This window comes from Haliotis rubra, unplaced genomic scaffold (genome assembly GCF_003918875.1).
Source record: "Haliotis rubra isolate DU_JTF1 unplaced genomic scaffold, ASM391887v1 Scf985, whole genome shotgun sequence".
Lineage (NCBI taxonomy): Eukaryota > Metazoa > Mollusca > Gastropoda > Lepetellida > Haliotidae > Haliotis > Haliotis rubra.
The window spans coordinates 531-13,914 of NW_025767729.1; the positions used below are offsets into that span (position 1 = coordinate 531).

The 13,384-nt window shown below is 39.3% G+C and overlaps 2 protein-coding genes and 2 long non-coding RNA genes across 4 annotated transcripts; all 4 read left to right on the top strand.

The window, feature by feature from the left end:
- Positions 1–700: 700 nt before the first annotated feature.
- LOC124265565 (MFS-type transporter clz9-like) lies at positions 701–2,811 on the top strand. Its single transcript, XM_046700352.1, has one exon. It carries the CDS (start codon positions 1,095–1,097, stop codon positions 2,787–2,789), a length of 1,695 nt encoding a protein of 564 aa, XP_046556308.1. The 5' UTR covers positions 701–1,094; the 3' UTR covers positions 2,790–2,811.
- Positions 2,812–4,443: 1,632 nt separating this feature from the next.
- On the top strand, positions 4,444–5,174 carry LOC124265568. Its single transcript, XR_006895484.1, has 2 exons — positions 4,444–4,683; positions 5,004–5,174. It is a non-coding gene; the product is annotated as an uncharacterized LOC124265568 (long non-coding RNA).
- A 4,679-nt stretch (positions 5,175–9,853) lies between these two features.
- Positions 9,854–10,944, top strand: LOC124265564. The gene is made up of 2 exons (XM_046700351.1): positions 9,854–10,409; positions 10,762–10,944. Exons 1-2 carry the CDS (start codon positions 9,942–9,944, stop codon positions 10,942–10,944), a joined length of 651 nt encoding a protein of 216 aa, XP_046556307.1. The 5' UTR covers positions 9,854–9,941.
- A 260-nt stretch (positions 10,945–11,204) lies between these two features.
- Positions 11,205–13,268, top strand: LOC124265570. Its single transcript, XR_006895486.1, has 3 exons — positions 11,205–11,299; positions 11,649–11,703; positions 13,215–13,268. It is a non-coding gene; the product is annotated as an uncharacterized LOC124265570 (long non-coding RNA).
- Positions 13,269–13,384: the final 116 nt, after the last annotated feature.

Here is a 13,384-nt window from a genome sequence, read left to right on the forward strand (position 1 = left end):
GATTATGGAATTGGTAGACCATATAGAAGTCAATCCTTAAAAGATCTTTGATATCTCGATACGTCGTTTAAGATGGTGTGAAGTCTAGTCTAGGTTCATGGAATAATGTTTGACAGATTGAGTGTTGATCTTTCTTCAGGAACACTCAGCTATGAGAAGATGACAAGTGATGATGACTCCTCCACAGACGTTCAGTTCATTGGCAGAGATATTGGAATAGTTTTGGCATACGGTATGGATGACTGACCTTGTTAACACAAACTAAAAATCAGGTTTTCCGTTGGTTTTACTACAACCCTAACCTTCTTGAAAATGTTGGTGATGAGGCTGGACACAGAATACGTCAAACATAAAGATATCTGGCATCGCTGTACTTTGTGCATTTGAATATAGTGAGGAGCGGAGTCTTGCATGGCTAGGTTCAGAGTAACATAAACAACACTAAAAATCAGTTGTTCCTTCGTTACAACTATAGTCCCCTTTGAAAGTGTTGGTGATGAAGCTAACACAGTTCAATATCACTGTGAAGAGTATTGCAGTTATCCCACCGTCATATGTTTTCGTTCGGAATCGGTTTTCGGTCAGCCATTTTGTATAAGTTTTTTCACGATACGCTACGAGATTTCGCGACATCAGGCAGATACATTCAGCCGAGAGTCGGAATTTTATCGCTCGACTACGAAAAATGCTTCGTGTCAAGTTCAGCAAGGTAAATATCAATAAATAGATGTGAAACTCCTATTTTACGACTGAGATTACTAATGTAAAAAAGTGACTTGCAAATAAATGCTACATCTTGATAAATCATAGCTTGTAAATTACACAGTAACTCGTCGTCTGCTTGTTTACATCTTGTCATCATTTTGTCACATGATATATCACGTGACATTGCCATCGTAAAAAAAATCTATGGAAGATGGGAAGGGTCATCTCTTATCGTTTTTCGAAAAACAGCAAATCGTTGTTTCTGAACAGAGATTAATAGCATATATTTTGTTTAGGTTTTGACGAATGGCCAGTATACTGGAAGGGGACAATACCGCCAATATTCATCTGAGGCTTTGGAAAATGCTTATGAAGCCGTTATTGACGGAATGTCTGTTAGGAAAGCTGCTAAAAACTTTTCTGTTCCCTTTGCTACTCTCCGTGACCGTACTAGTGGGAATATTGGAGTGGAGTGTTTAAAGTCTGGTCCTGAGCCTTTGTTGTCAATCGAAGAGGAGAGAAATCTTGTTGTTCATATTCAAGCAATGGCCGATTTTGGCTTTGGATATACACGTTCTGAAGTTGCCGACCTTGCTACTGATTTAGCAATTCATCTGGGGAAGAAATCCAAAACCGACAAACCACTGTCTATGCAATGGTTTTATAATTTCTTGTCGCGTTGGCCTGATCTCAAAGTCCAAAAACCAAGATCACTTGAGTTACAGCGTGCGAAGGCTACGTCCAAGGAAACGGTCGGACACTACTTCAAAGAACTTGGACAGATTCTTGACAAGTACAACTTGAAGGATAACCCACATCGGATATACAACATTGATGAGAAGGGAATTGTGGAAAACCACACTCCTCCGTCTGTGGTATCGTCAAGTCAGGCCACCCCATATGCTGTCACCTGTCCGAGATCTAGCACTACTACGATTATAGGGTGCGGTAGTGCTTCAGGCGCCGTAATACCCCCGTATTTTGTTTTCAAGGGGAAAAGAATGCGTGAAGAAAACATGACAGGATCGACACCAGGAGCAGCCGGAACCGTTTCTGATTCTGGATGGTCGAATTCCGAAATATTTCGTCAATATCTTGAACACCATTTCCTGAAGAATTCCGTCACAGCGTCTGTTGATCGTCCCTTGCTTATTCTCTATGATGGACATAGATCGCATGTGTCATTATCACTGATAACCTGGGCTCGTGAACACAACATTATATTGTTTGTTTTACCGGCGCACACGTCACATGTCTTACAACCTTTGGACGTCTGCTGTTTTGGACCTTTTTCCAAGATTTACAACAATCTCCGACATAAATTCATGAGGAACAATTCCATCGTTGCTGTTGCAAAACATTCCGTTTGTGAACTGGCATGTAAAGCGTACTCCTTGGCATTAACTCCATCCAATCTACAGTCATCGTTCAAGACGTGTGGGATTTATCCATTTGATAACAGTACTGTAAGTCGCATTAACTTTGCCCCTTCAACTGTTTTTCACACCCCATGTGAAGACGCTGATAGATCCGAACGTGTCGACAATTCTAACGACAAAACAACAACATCGTCTGTCAAGAACTTTCTTTTTTCAAAACAAAGCGTTTTGACTGATAAATCACAGTCTACAAAGAAGAGGAAAGTTCTTAGTGCGGTCGTCGGTGGCAAGGCCATTACAGAGGATTCAATTATGGAGAAAGTTAGAGAACATCAAGTTAGCAATCCCCCTGTGAAGAAAAGAAAATCTGCAAATAAAACACCAAAATCGAGACAAAACATCATGACAGATAAATCATCGTCTCCTCAGCCAGGTACATCAGGCATTTACTCCCGTAGAATCGATCCCGTCGTTGATTCTTCTGACGAAGAAAATGAGATCACAGATGATGAACTTTGCTGTCAGTGTCACAGATTTACACCACAGGAACTCGAAGGATGCCAGAGCATCGTGTTTGTCTCATGGGCAGAATGCACACACCCATCGTGCAAACACTGGGTTCACCTGAAAGTATGCACACCCGTAAGAGTTGTTCGTGCCACGTCAGAATTCTGGTGTCCGTGTCATGATGAGAAGGAGGAATAACTTGTGAAGATTATTTATCATGCCAGTGATGTACATGGACTTTTCTTGTGAAATATTTTTGAATTATTCTTTTCGTTTCTGTGTGCGACGAATGTTAACTTGTATAGATATGGCTGAGACTTTTGATTGACACCAGCATCCTATAAAATTATGTCCCTGCCACACCGCTATACCGCCTCCTGTAAACCTTTTAAAACAGCCGACCAATCATTTGAACGAAAACTGATGACGTCACTTCAATGCAGCGATGTTTGGACAGCAAAGTTAGCGGCCGACAGAAGTGTTGAAACACGAGGTAATCTTATCGTATTTATTTATGTTGTCAATAAATAACCACTTTCAAGGGTAAGATAGACAATATCAAGATTTATTATGCATCGTCTGAAATACGCGGCGGGATTTTTTATGTGACCGAAAACCGATTATACGAGGATATACTTGTTTATCTGAATACAATTGGAAGATCACTTCCTGTTACTTAGATATACAAGAAAAACTGACCAATAGTGGTACCTTAACGTACTGATCTTTAGTAACCCGTGTTTGTCGTAAGACGTGACGAAGGGGTTCGGGTAGAAACATCAAACAACCGTCAATATACATTCCAGCTCGACGTTTTGTGATGCTTGATTCTGATTGGCTGAGAGCTCACCAAAACGTACTTAATTGGCAGTTAAGGACCGCTAATTAAAGTAACCGATTGTCCGCGTATGAGTACAATGAACTCGTTGACCCTTTTGTTTGTAAGCAAACATGTCGAGACATCGGCGCTTTCACCACCGTTACGCTGGGGTTGAAGCAAGGGAAATAGTTCAGATTACTTGGCACAGGACTGAAAACTGCCAGAATTTGTCATCATATAACACTGATTCGTCAGCAGCGCAAACGCGGCTGTATTCCGCCATACTTCAAACCGGGTTTAGATCTAGTGGGCATGACATCGACAACACACGTCATAACCTTTCCGCTTCCGTACCAGCCGTAATGCAGAGGGATTCCACTTCCACTGTCCATCCTTCCCACATAAAAGCTGGCATGTCAGTTTTTTCCAAATTGGGAATAGTAGCGTTATCAACAATCACTGCAGTGCCACAGTCACACACCTTCGAATAAGAGAGTTGGGCATTTAACTCATGCAAGTTGTGTGACGACTGTGGTACAGCTTACACAGGAGGAAATTCCGAAGTATTGCATCTCCTGTCTGAAGGTTGACCCTCGAATACTAAAATCTGTTCATGTTAGCAGAAGGTAACGTTAGATTAGAGCGAGTTTGGTGTGAAGCCAAATTTAACTAAAACAAGTTGTATCAAATTCTTAGAGGAACTACTGCCAAAAAGTGACGCATGTCTCAGTCGTTGATAACTGCTACAAAAACATGAGCAGGTATAAGGCTCTGACAAACCTTCGTCTGAAGGAGGACCCTTGAATTCCTAAAGCTTTTCATGTTAGAAGAAGATAGCGATGTTCGGTAACAGCTTTGGCATTTTTAAAACCTCATTAATAAAACGTATAGGACCGACACATAATTCACTATATGTTGTTTTCATCCAAAGTGTGATTTTTAATGTGACATGTTAATATGTATTTTTTCTTTTCCGCACCACAGACAGTCTTAGCCTCACCTGGAGACTGCAAACCCCTGTCTTAACCCTTCGTCATGGCTTTACATACGATGATATACGATCATGTACAATTAGAAATATGAATTGCTCGGTAACAGCTTTAGCAGTTTTTAAACCACATTAATAAAACGTATACGACCGACACACAGTTCGTCATATGACGTGACTTGTTAATATCTATTTTCTACTCCACAGATGGCATACAATAACCGTCTTCACAATCTTAGGCTACCTGTGGGTAGTAAACCCCTGTGTTAACCCCTTCATATATGGTAAGTAACATAAGGGGTATTTTTAACACAATATTATCTATTTTCTTGTCCTTAATCGCCAAAGGGATACACGCAGTTTAAATATATCTTTAGAGAAAATATTTATTTTCAGTCACGTTTTCGCCTGAAAAACATTTGGGAAATTCAATATTGTCCCCACAGTAACAAACAAGCATTTGTTTTCACCCTACAAACTGCATTACGAAGATGTTTTTTTGGTTACAATAAGTATGGTAGTTACATTGGGTATTTATAAATGTTTGACAAATTAATCTGGGTTTTGCATCTCCAAATTATTTTATGAATTCTTGTATTTTCAGCCATATTCAACTGCATTGGCAGACGGAGGAAAAAACGTCTCCTGGACTGTAAAAGTCAGAATAGTCAGAATCCCAAATAATGACCGGAACGAAATGACGACCGATGTTTACATCTCAAATCTCTTTTCTCTTTGTGGAGCTTCTTCTATAACCCTGATATATATTCATTCCGATAGAACATTACCTACTGGAAGCTTTGTACATACATGAGTATCTTTTGTATCAATGAAGACGTTTGTGCTTCACCGAAAGCATCCTCCAAAGATGTAACACCGCACACAAAATCCCAGCCATATGTAAAACGTCGAGTCCTGACTAGATACTCCAATGAGCTACGATGTCAAGCTTCATCCAAGTCAGATTACCCGATCCCGTTTGTGATCTCTTATTGAATGGCTAACGGCCTATTCTAACACGGATTTGTACAAGCTTCGACGATATACAACTACAACTACAATACCCATATTCCCATGGAATTCTTAGTGTGTTAGACCCGTGAAGGTCCGGGTTCGAATGTTGATATTCAGCAACCCATGCTTGTCGAAAGAGGCGACTAACGGGATCGGGTGGTCAGCTCTCGCTGACTTGGTTGACACATGCCATCGGTTCCTAATTGCGGATGCTGTCGATCACTGGATTGTCTGGTCCAGACTCGATTATTTACAGACCGCCGCCATATAGCTGGAATATTGAGTGCGGCGTAAAAGTTAACTCACTCACTTAGTGTGGTACGACACACAAAAATATTTTATTTGCATTGTGATAGAAACACCGTTTCTTTTATGGCAACATGTTCGCCTCAAACAGATGTTCATATGTTTTTATTTTACTTTTCCTATGACTATCTGTGCTGTGTGTTGATGAAAGATGGTGGAAATGTTGACAAGTGCATCCTGGGCCAACTTACACAAAAAGGGCTACTTCTATGATATTTGCCCCACCTTGATATGCCCCATATGTGTAAAGTTTTCTTGACGTATACATGACATGCCCCTCACTCGCAATGTTCTGTATACTGAAAGACCTGCTCTGTGTCAACATAGTATGATACCACGATAACGTCTCCATGGAACCATAAGACAAACGGTTGTATACATGTATAGTTACTACTTTCACTTTAACGTCTCTTACAGCCTTTCTTAGCAATAGATCTGCATACTCTCTGTTTCCTGGCCTGGATTACGTATATTTACGCTCTTTCAAATCAATAAAACAATCAATTAATGAAATAGAATTATAGTTTCACTGCTGAAATAACATACAACATACACGTCAGTTGTGACCACTTGTAGCGTACAGATCATGTCAAATCTGTTCATTGTATTCCTTTTCAGCTGGCCTGTCAATTAGATTTTATGTTTGCATTGATAGCTATACATTCTTCAAAGTTTTGTCCTATTTTGTATTCATGATTACTTTTACTCATGCTATATTACAACAGCTAAATTATTCTCCTTCTTATTGTACTTTTTATTGTTTCAACTTCTCCACAGAAATAAACATACATAGTTGCACACTGCGTTTTCATATTTCACAGAATATCTTCTCCATGTTTGGAATATTGCTGAGTGTGGCGTAAAACAAAACTCACTCACCTCATGTTTGATGGCCTATATAAGCGTCTAAATCACATACAATTTTGTGTTTGAAGACAACCAATTTTCGGTGCGTCTAGACTAATCAGTTGGTTACTATACTATACTCAAAGGTAACCTAACACCATGTGCACTAAACAACTCGAAAAACAAGCGTGTTTCTGTTAATGGTGGATTTTGAAGAACGAAACTGAAACTAGAAGCGCCAGTAATGCTGTAAAGTGAGTGAGAAGTGGTAGGGGTGGGCACTACTGACTGTGTGTTATTTTACTAAAGGAGAAGGAAATAGTGATAGTTCACATGTTTGGTGAAACCACGTTTATAGGTACTATGTCGAAAAAATCAAGGATTATAATCAGGGCTAATGATCCATCGAACAAAACATTATATAGAATACGCTAATGAGCTCAACGCAGGATGCCCCATACATATGTTCTGGACTGAAATTATTCCTAATTCATTGAATATCAGAAAATACTTTTAATCTTCTTTGAATGACGAATATAATTGTATGACAATATATTATATACTCTCGTTTACATGCACATATACAAGACGTACAAACCATATTCGCGTTGGTTCATTTCCGCAAAATGGAGACATCTCCCGATTGAATACACCACACCTGTACTAAGCAGCGTGTTGCTGTGAAAACATGGACGTCCAACATCAGTTCTTCATTCCCAGTCCTTGCATTGCCGACTTCCTTTACCTTGTCTTCACTTTGGTATCTATATTGCATGGGCAGCGACGTTCGCGTGGACTTTTGGAATGTGGGTTGCATCGATATGCATGTTCCCGATGTTTGGGGAAGACATGGCTCACTACTTGGGAATCATTTAATGTCAACAACGCCGTCACCATATGCTGTTATAAGTCGTCGAATCCTGTTTGTTGTCTTCATCTTTGCTGCTCTGTGTGCATTTATCTCAGAGGTCAACACTGGAAAATGTTTCTGTTAAAGTGAACATTTCACTTTATGTTTGCAACAGCGTTAGAAACAAATAACTCCTGCTTGCTCAAACCATACATTTAGAGTTCTGGCTGTTTAGCAATCTACTTAGATGAACGTTAAAGAAATATATAGCGGTTCATCATGTGCTGTATCAACCGTCTGACGTTTAGATATTCCTAATCCATTTGAAGTTATCCTCAAAATGGGGTGGGTGGGTTACGGTACTGTAAATTATTTGTCCCCCGAGAGGGGTAATGTAAGTCCCAAACCATTCAAGTTAATTAAAACGTTCCACTTTTTAATCGTAGAATACGTGTCTTTTTAATATATGGCTAGATTGCTGAATTGCTAAGGGCTGAAGGGACGGTGTAAATCCAGCTAGGGTCCATGCAGGAAGCAAATGTACTGTAAGTCCCCATGGTACCTAGTATGGTTATCTACATTCAGTTGTTGGCAATATATAGCCTGTTTTATATTGTATTGTCATGTATAGTTCAATATTTTAGATTTAATTACTAGTTTTAAAGTTATATCTGTGATAACCTAGTTGTCTACTGTCCTGCATGTTATAATTCATTTTAAATTGTGAATATATTTACAACTTGATTTAGTCATAATATGGCTGAAATACTGCCGATGTGACTTAAAATCTTAACTCACTCACTCACTCACCACTCACCCTATTTGAAGTTTATATGAAAGGAGGAGTTAATATTTAACGTCACATCGGTAATATATCAGCCATATCGTGACGAAAACAATTTATACAATCAAAAAGTGAAAACCTCTTGATTAAAACCTGTCGACGATGAACAGTAAATATACTAGAGAATCACATATATGAATATAAAACTAGCGAGTAAAACTAAAACAGTTTGATTAAATAAGACAATACAGTATGAAACAGGGTTATAGATCGCCAACAACTGAAGGTAGATCACAATGCTAGGAACCATGGGGACTTACATTACTTTTGCTACTTGCATGGACCGTAGCTGGATTTTACACCATCCCTTCAGCCACTGGCGATTGTAGGAAAATTTAGCCGACTACGTTTAACATACTACGTTTAAAAATGTGGTAAGTTTATTTTTTACTTCAAAAGTTTTGGGGACTTACGTACCCTCTCAGGAGGACAATAATTTTACGATACTTTAACGTCATTTGAAAATTAACCGTGGTAAACAGATCCTTAACTGTTTTCAAATTGAAATATTTATCCCTTATGATCGAAAGTTTATATGGAGCAACAGAATTCGTTCTGAAGGACATTATGCACATGGAGGTGCTGTGTGTTATGTTGCAGAGCAAAACATGATGCAATAATGACGCTTTGAAATCTCAGTGGAAGGCGCGTGTGTGATGGAACCTCAACGTTGTGAAGCGTAGAGACCAAAAGCCGTCGGAATATTGCTCGACATAAAGGCAAAATTGCCTCTGTATATCAGTCGAGTAGTTTTGGAACAATGTTGTTATCATGTTATTTCTAGCTCTGATCAACGTTTGAACAAGGTTCATGGGACGTCCTTTGAAATCTCTCTGAAAAACGTGTGCGATTGTACTGTTTCGTCCACAGGTAAGTGTTTATGACTCACTGTCATATAGTGATGACACCGACTGGTGATCGCGAACATGTCAGCTTATCCTGACCCACCAGTCGCATCCGTCACAAACATATGTAAAGGCACGGTACAAGAACATGCTTAGCAGGTCAAAATAGGGAGATCCACAAGCATACTTTTGCCACTAATTAGTCAAATTGTTGATTTTCTCTTTTATCATGCTCTACAGGTGCATAACTTACATGTTATAAGGTATCGTCACTAGAAAATCAGTGAAACCGGCTTCAGTGTTAATTGATAACGATGCAACTAAACTGATGTCCTACACTTTCGTCCAACCGTGTAGCGGGCACGGGTGGCTCATTTGCCCCTTGAGCATGCAAGATGCATCGCCACTGTGGTCAAATCCCCATTTATGCTTCTAAGTCTGTCAGCGAAATATTCCAGCTCCAGATTTCAGCAAATTGGTAAACGTCTTAGATCTGCATCAGGTTTAACTTTCCTGCGACATAATACTCATACGCCAATTCAAGGAAGAATTGAACCCAGTTCACTCTCTATATAATTCTATATTCTATTCTAGAAGCATGCGATGATAACCTTTCACACTGCAATGTAACTGTGTCGACGTCTTTGAAATGCCAAGCAAATAATTATTACCATGGCCAAAATTATGTCGTGTTTAACCCACCCAAGTATCCTGCCAACCTTAATGATCTACAATTACCTCTTGTATTTGTTAGTCATCCAGTTTGTTGAACACATTCCACACCAGAAGCGTTGAACGTTAAGAACTGCGTGACGGATATTCGTCTCGTGCTTAAACATGGATATGGAATTTGCCAACTCAAGTAACTACACATACGATTATGATTACGACAGTATTATACAGACAACAACATACACGACGGAAATTGTGGTGAACAGCGTTCTACTATACATTGGAGTCTGTACCAACATATGGATGATCTGGTCTCTCTACAAATCATGGAAGACAGGCAGCAGGATGCATTTCTATCTCCTTGCCATTTGTGTTGCTGACGTGCTGGGTTTGTGCATCCGATGCGGTGGCAACATCGGGATGTTTGCGACCGTTGTATGGAGGGGTGGATATTACGGATGTAAAATATTTTCAGGTCTTCAGATGTTTGGAGCTACTATGTCCCACCTCGTCCTAGCTGGATTCAATATCGATAATCTTTTCACCATCGCCTGCAGTCGCATCATCAAGGCGTTGCGTATCGTCTTCCTACTGTTATCCTTTGTAACTGCCTTCATTATGAGTGGCGTTAAGGTAAGAAAAATTGGAGAATGATATCGTGAAATGTATTTTCATTGCCCTATGTTGTATACAATCCATAACCCTGCGAGGTTGGGGAAAGAACAGGATTTTGACTTTGTATCCCCTAATGAGAATTGAAGCATTATTTGCAGTGTTATGGAGCGGACCTTTTGATCATTTGGCAAAAGCAACCATCACTTGATTTGTTTTGTCTATTTGAAACTGGTATTACAGTTGATTTGAACGTTTAATTACGTATACAGTATTACTGGTGAGAGCTCTCTAAGTATTTTGAATATCAATGACAGAATGAAAAGTACACCGAATGCTTCTTGAGTTGACTTTCAGTCTCGTTTCATTTCAGTTCTACTTCTACCAGCTGAAAGCCATGGGACATAGTAACGAGGCATATGATTGTGATTTGGATTCAGTAGTGATCTATGTGGTACTACCATTGGTGGACATGGTGATCTATTTCTTACTCCCATTACTAATGATGTTACTTTTGGGCTACCATCTTTGTTTGTATGGTGCTGTAAAAAGGTAAAACAATAAGGACATTTTAGCTTTTCGTGTTTGTAAAAAAAATTTTCTTGGAGTTTAGTACAGTATTGTTATGCTCCATATCTTAAATCTGTAGAGGATATTCAGAATGCATAGCTTTTGCTGTTTCACGATATTGCACGATTAAAGAATTGGTCTATCATGTAGAAGTCAATCGATAATCGATCTCCGATATCTCGTCGTTTAAGATGGTGTAATGTTGTGAAGTCAAGGTTCAAGACAGACTGTCTGGTGATCTTTCTCAGGAACACTCAGCTATGAGAAGACGATTAGTGATGATGACGCCTCCACAGACGTTCAGTTCATTGGCAGAGATATTGGAATAGTTTTGGCATACGGTATGGATGACTGACCTTGTTAACGCAAACTAAAACCAGGTTTTCCGTTGGTTTTATTACAACCGTAACCTTCTTGAAAGTGAAAGAAAGTTAAGATAACTGGCATCGCCTTAAATTTGTGTACTTGAGTATAGTGAGGGAGGAGTTATTGAGTTAAATGCCACTGTGAAGAGTATTGCAGTTATACCATGGCTTAGTTCAGAGTAACAATAGTAAAAATGATTTTATGGTATGATATGCAATCATTTTAATGTATTTGCAAGAACACGCAACTAGATCGGATTATAACATACAGATGTTGTTTTGTTGATGCTCGAGAATCTAAAGAACATGCAAATATATTTTTCAGATGTGGTATTCCTCCTCTGCATTGGCCCCTTCATTGTGTATTATTGGTTCTTTGGGTAATGTGGCGTTTTATTTATCTGAAAACATTTGGAACATAACTACCTATTACTTTGATATATAATTTAATTGACAAATAAAGATACTTTTTAGAAGTGATCTATTGCAACCCCTGCAACCCGACGTACAGCATCGGATAGTCTGAACCTCGGGTATCATGTTATCGTAACCCAATTCCGTAGATCAAGTAGATAGTTTGGTCTAGATTCGATTATCTAACTGTCTAAACTCTCTGATGAAGATCTGGGTAAAATGATCGCTAGCGAAGGTTCGAAGGTTTATATTTTCTCAACTTCCACCGACGGTGGTACATGAGTGAAGTGAAAAACGTTATATACACATATACACCAAGATGGCATCGGAGAGATATAATTGAGGTAGGATAATGCACAATACAATATACATGTACATACATATTCAAATGTACAAGGGTGTCATTAGAGAATGATACAACATTCAATTACATGTATTTATTTCTAACCTTCTATTGATACATTTAATAAATTTTGACAATTCTTTAACATATTAAGCTTTCTTTGAACAAAGTAATCATTTGAGTGTATAAAGGTTGGGCCAGGTATTGACATACTGAGTATGTACAGCTGCCGCTGTTGGTGAAGAGTTTGGCACCTGAAACGATAGTGAAACTCATCACCGACAGCGGGTGAGTTACACAATGGTCAACCCACGGTTGTCTTGACACGCGACTACCGCGATCAGGTAATCAGGCCATCGGATACAGGCTACAACGGTAACTGTGGTAACGTGCAGTAAACTTGGACAAAGTACTGTGACTATATGGCTGCATGAGTTGTGTGATCCCCAGGGAGTTGAGATTGAAAATACGATGCGCTGTTGAGATTGACATCCATTGCTCGAGGAAAACAAAGCGCCTTTGAGCAGATGAGCTGGATGTTGGTGCTATACAAATATTACTATGTGTGTGTGTGTGTGTGTGTGTGTGTGTGTGTGTGAGAGAGAGAGAGAGAGAGAGAGAGAGAGAGAGAGAGAGAGAGAGAGAGAGAGAGAGAGAGAGAGAGAGAGAGAGAGAGACAGAGAGAGAGAGAGAGAGAGAGAGAATAAGTTATATTTATGGAAAAAACAAACACCTTCCAATAGGCGATTTGTGTGTGATGCCGCATTTAACTTATGTGCATCTTCACGGGTTTCAATCTCAAAGAGGAAGGGATGCCAGAGGTGACGAATGTCTGTCGTTGATCACTGTGGTACAAACGGTGAGCACGTGTATGGCCCCTAAGTTTGTCTGAAGGAGAAGCCATGAATTCCTAAATCGTTTCATGTTAGAAGAAGATCGCGATGAATATAGTCATGGCTTAATATACGATCATATATAGTAGGAAATATTAACTGTTTGGTAAGAGCATGGGTAGTTTTAAACTTCAATAATAAAACGTATGCGACCGACACATAATTAATCATATGTTGTTTTCATCCAAAGGGTGAATTTTAATGTGACATGTTAATATGTATTTTCTATTCGGCACCACAGATTGCTTTCAATAACCGCCTTTACAGTCTTAGCCTGCCTGGAGACTGCAACCCCTATCTTAACCCCTTCATATATGGTACGTAACATAAGGAGTATGTTTTGTAACACAGTATTATCTATTTTCGTGTCCTTATTCGCCAGTGGGATGCATGCATTTTTAATATATCTTA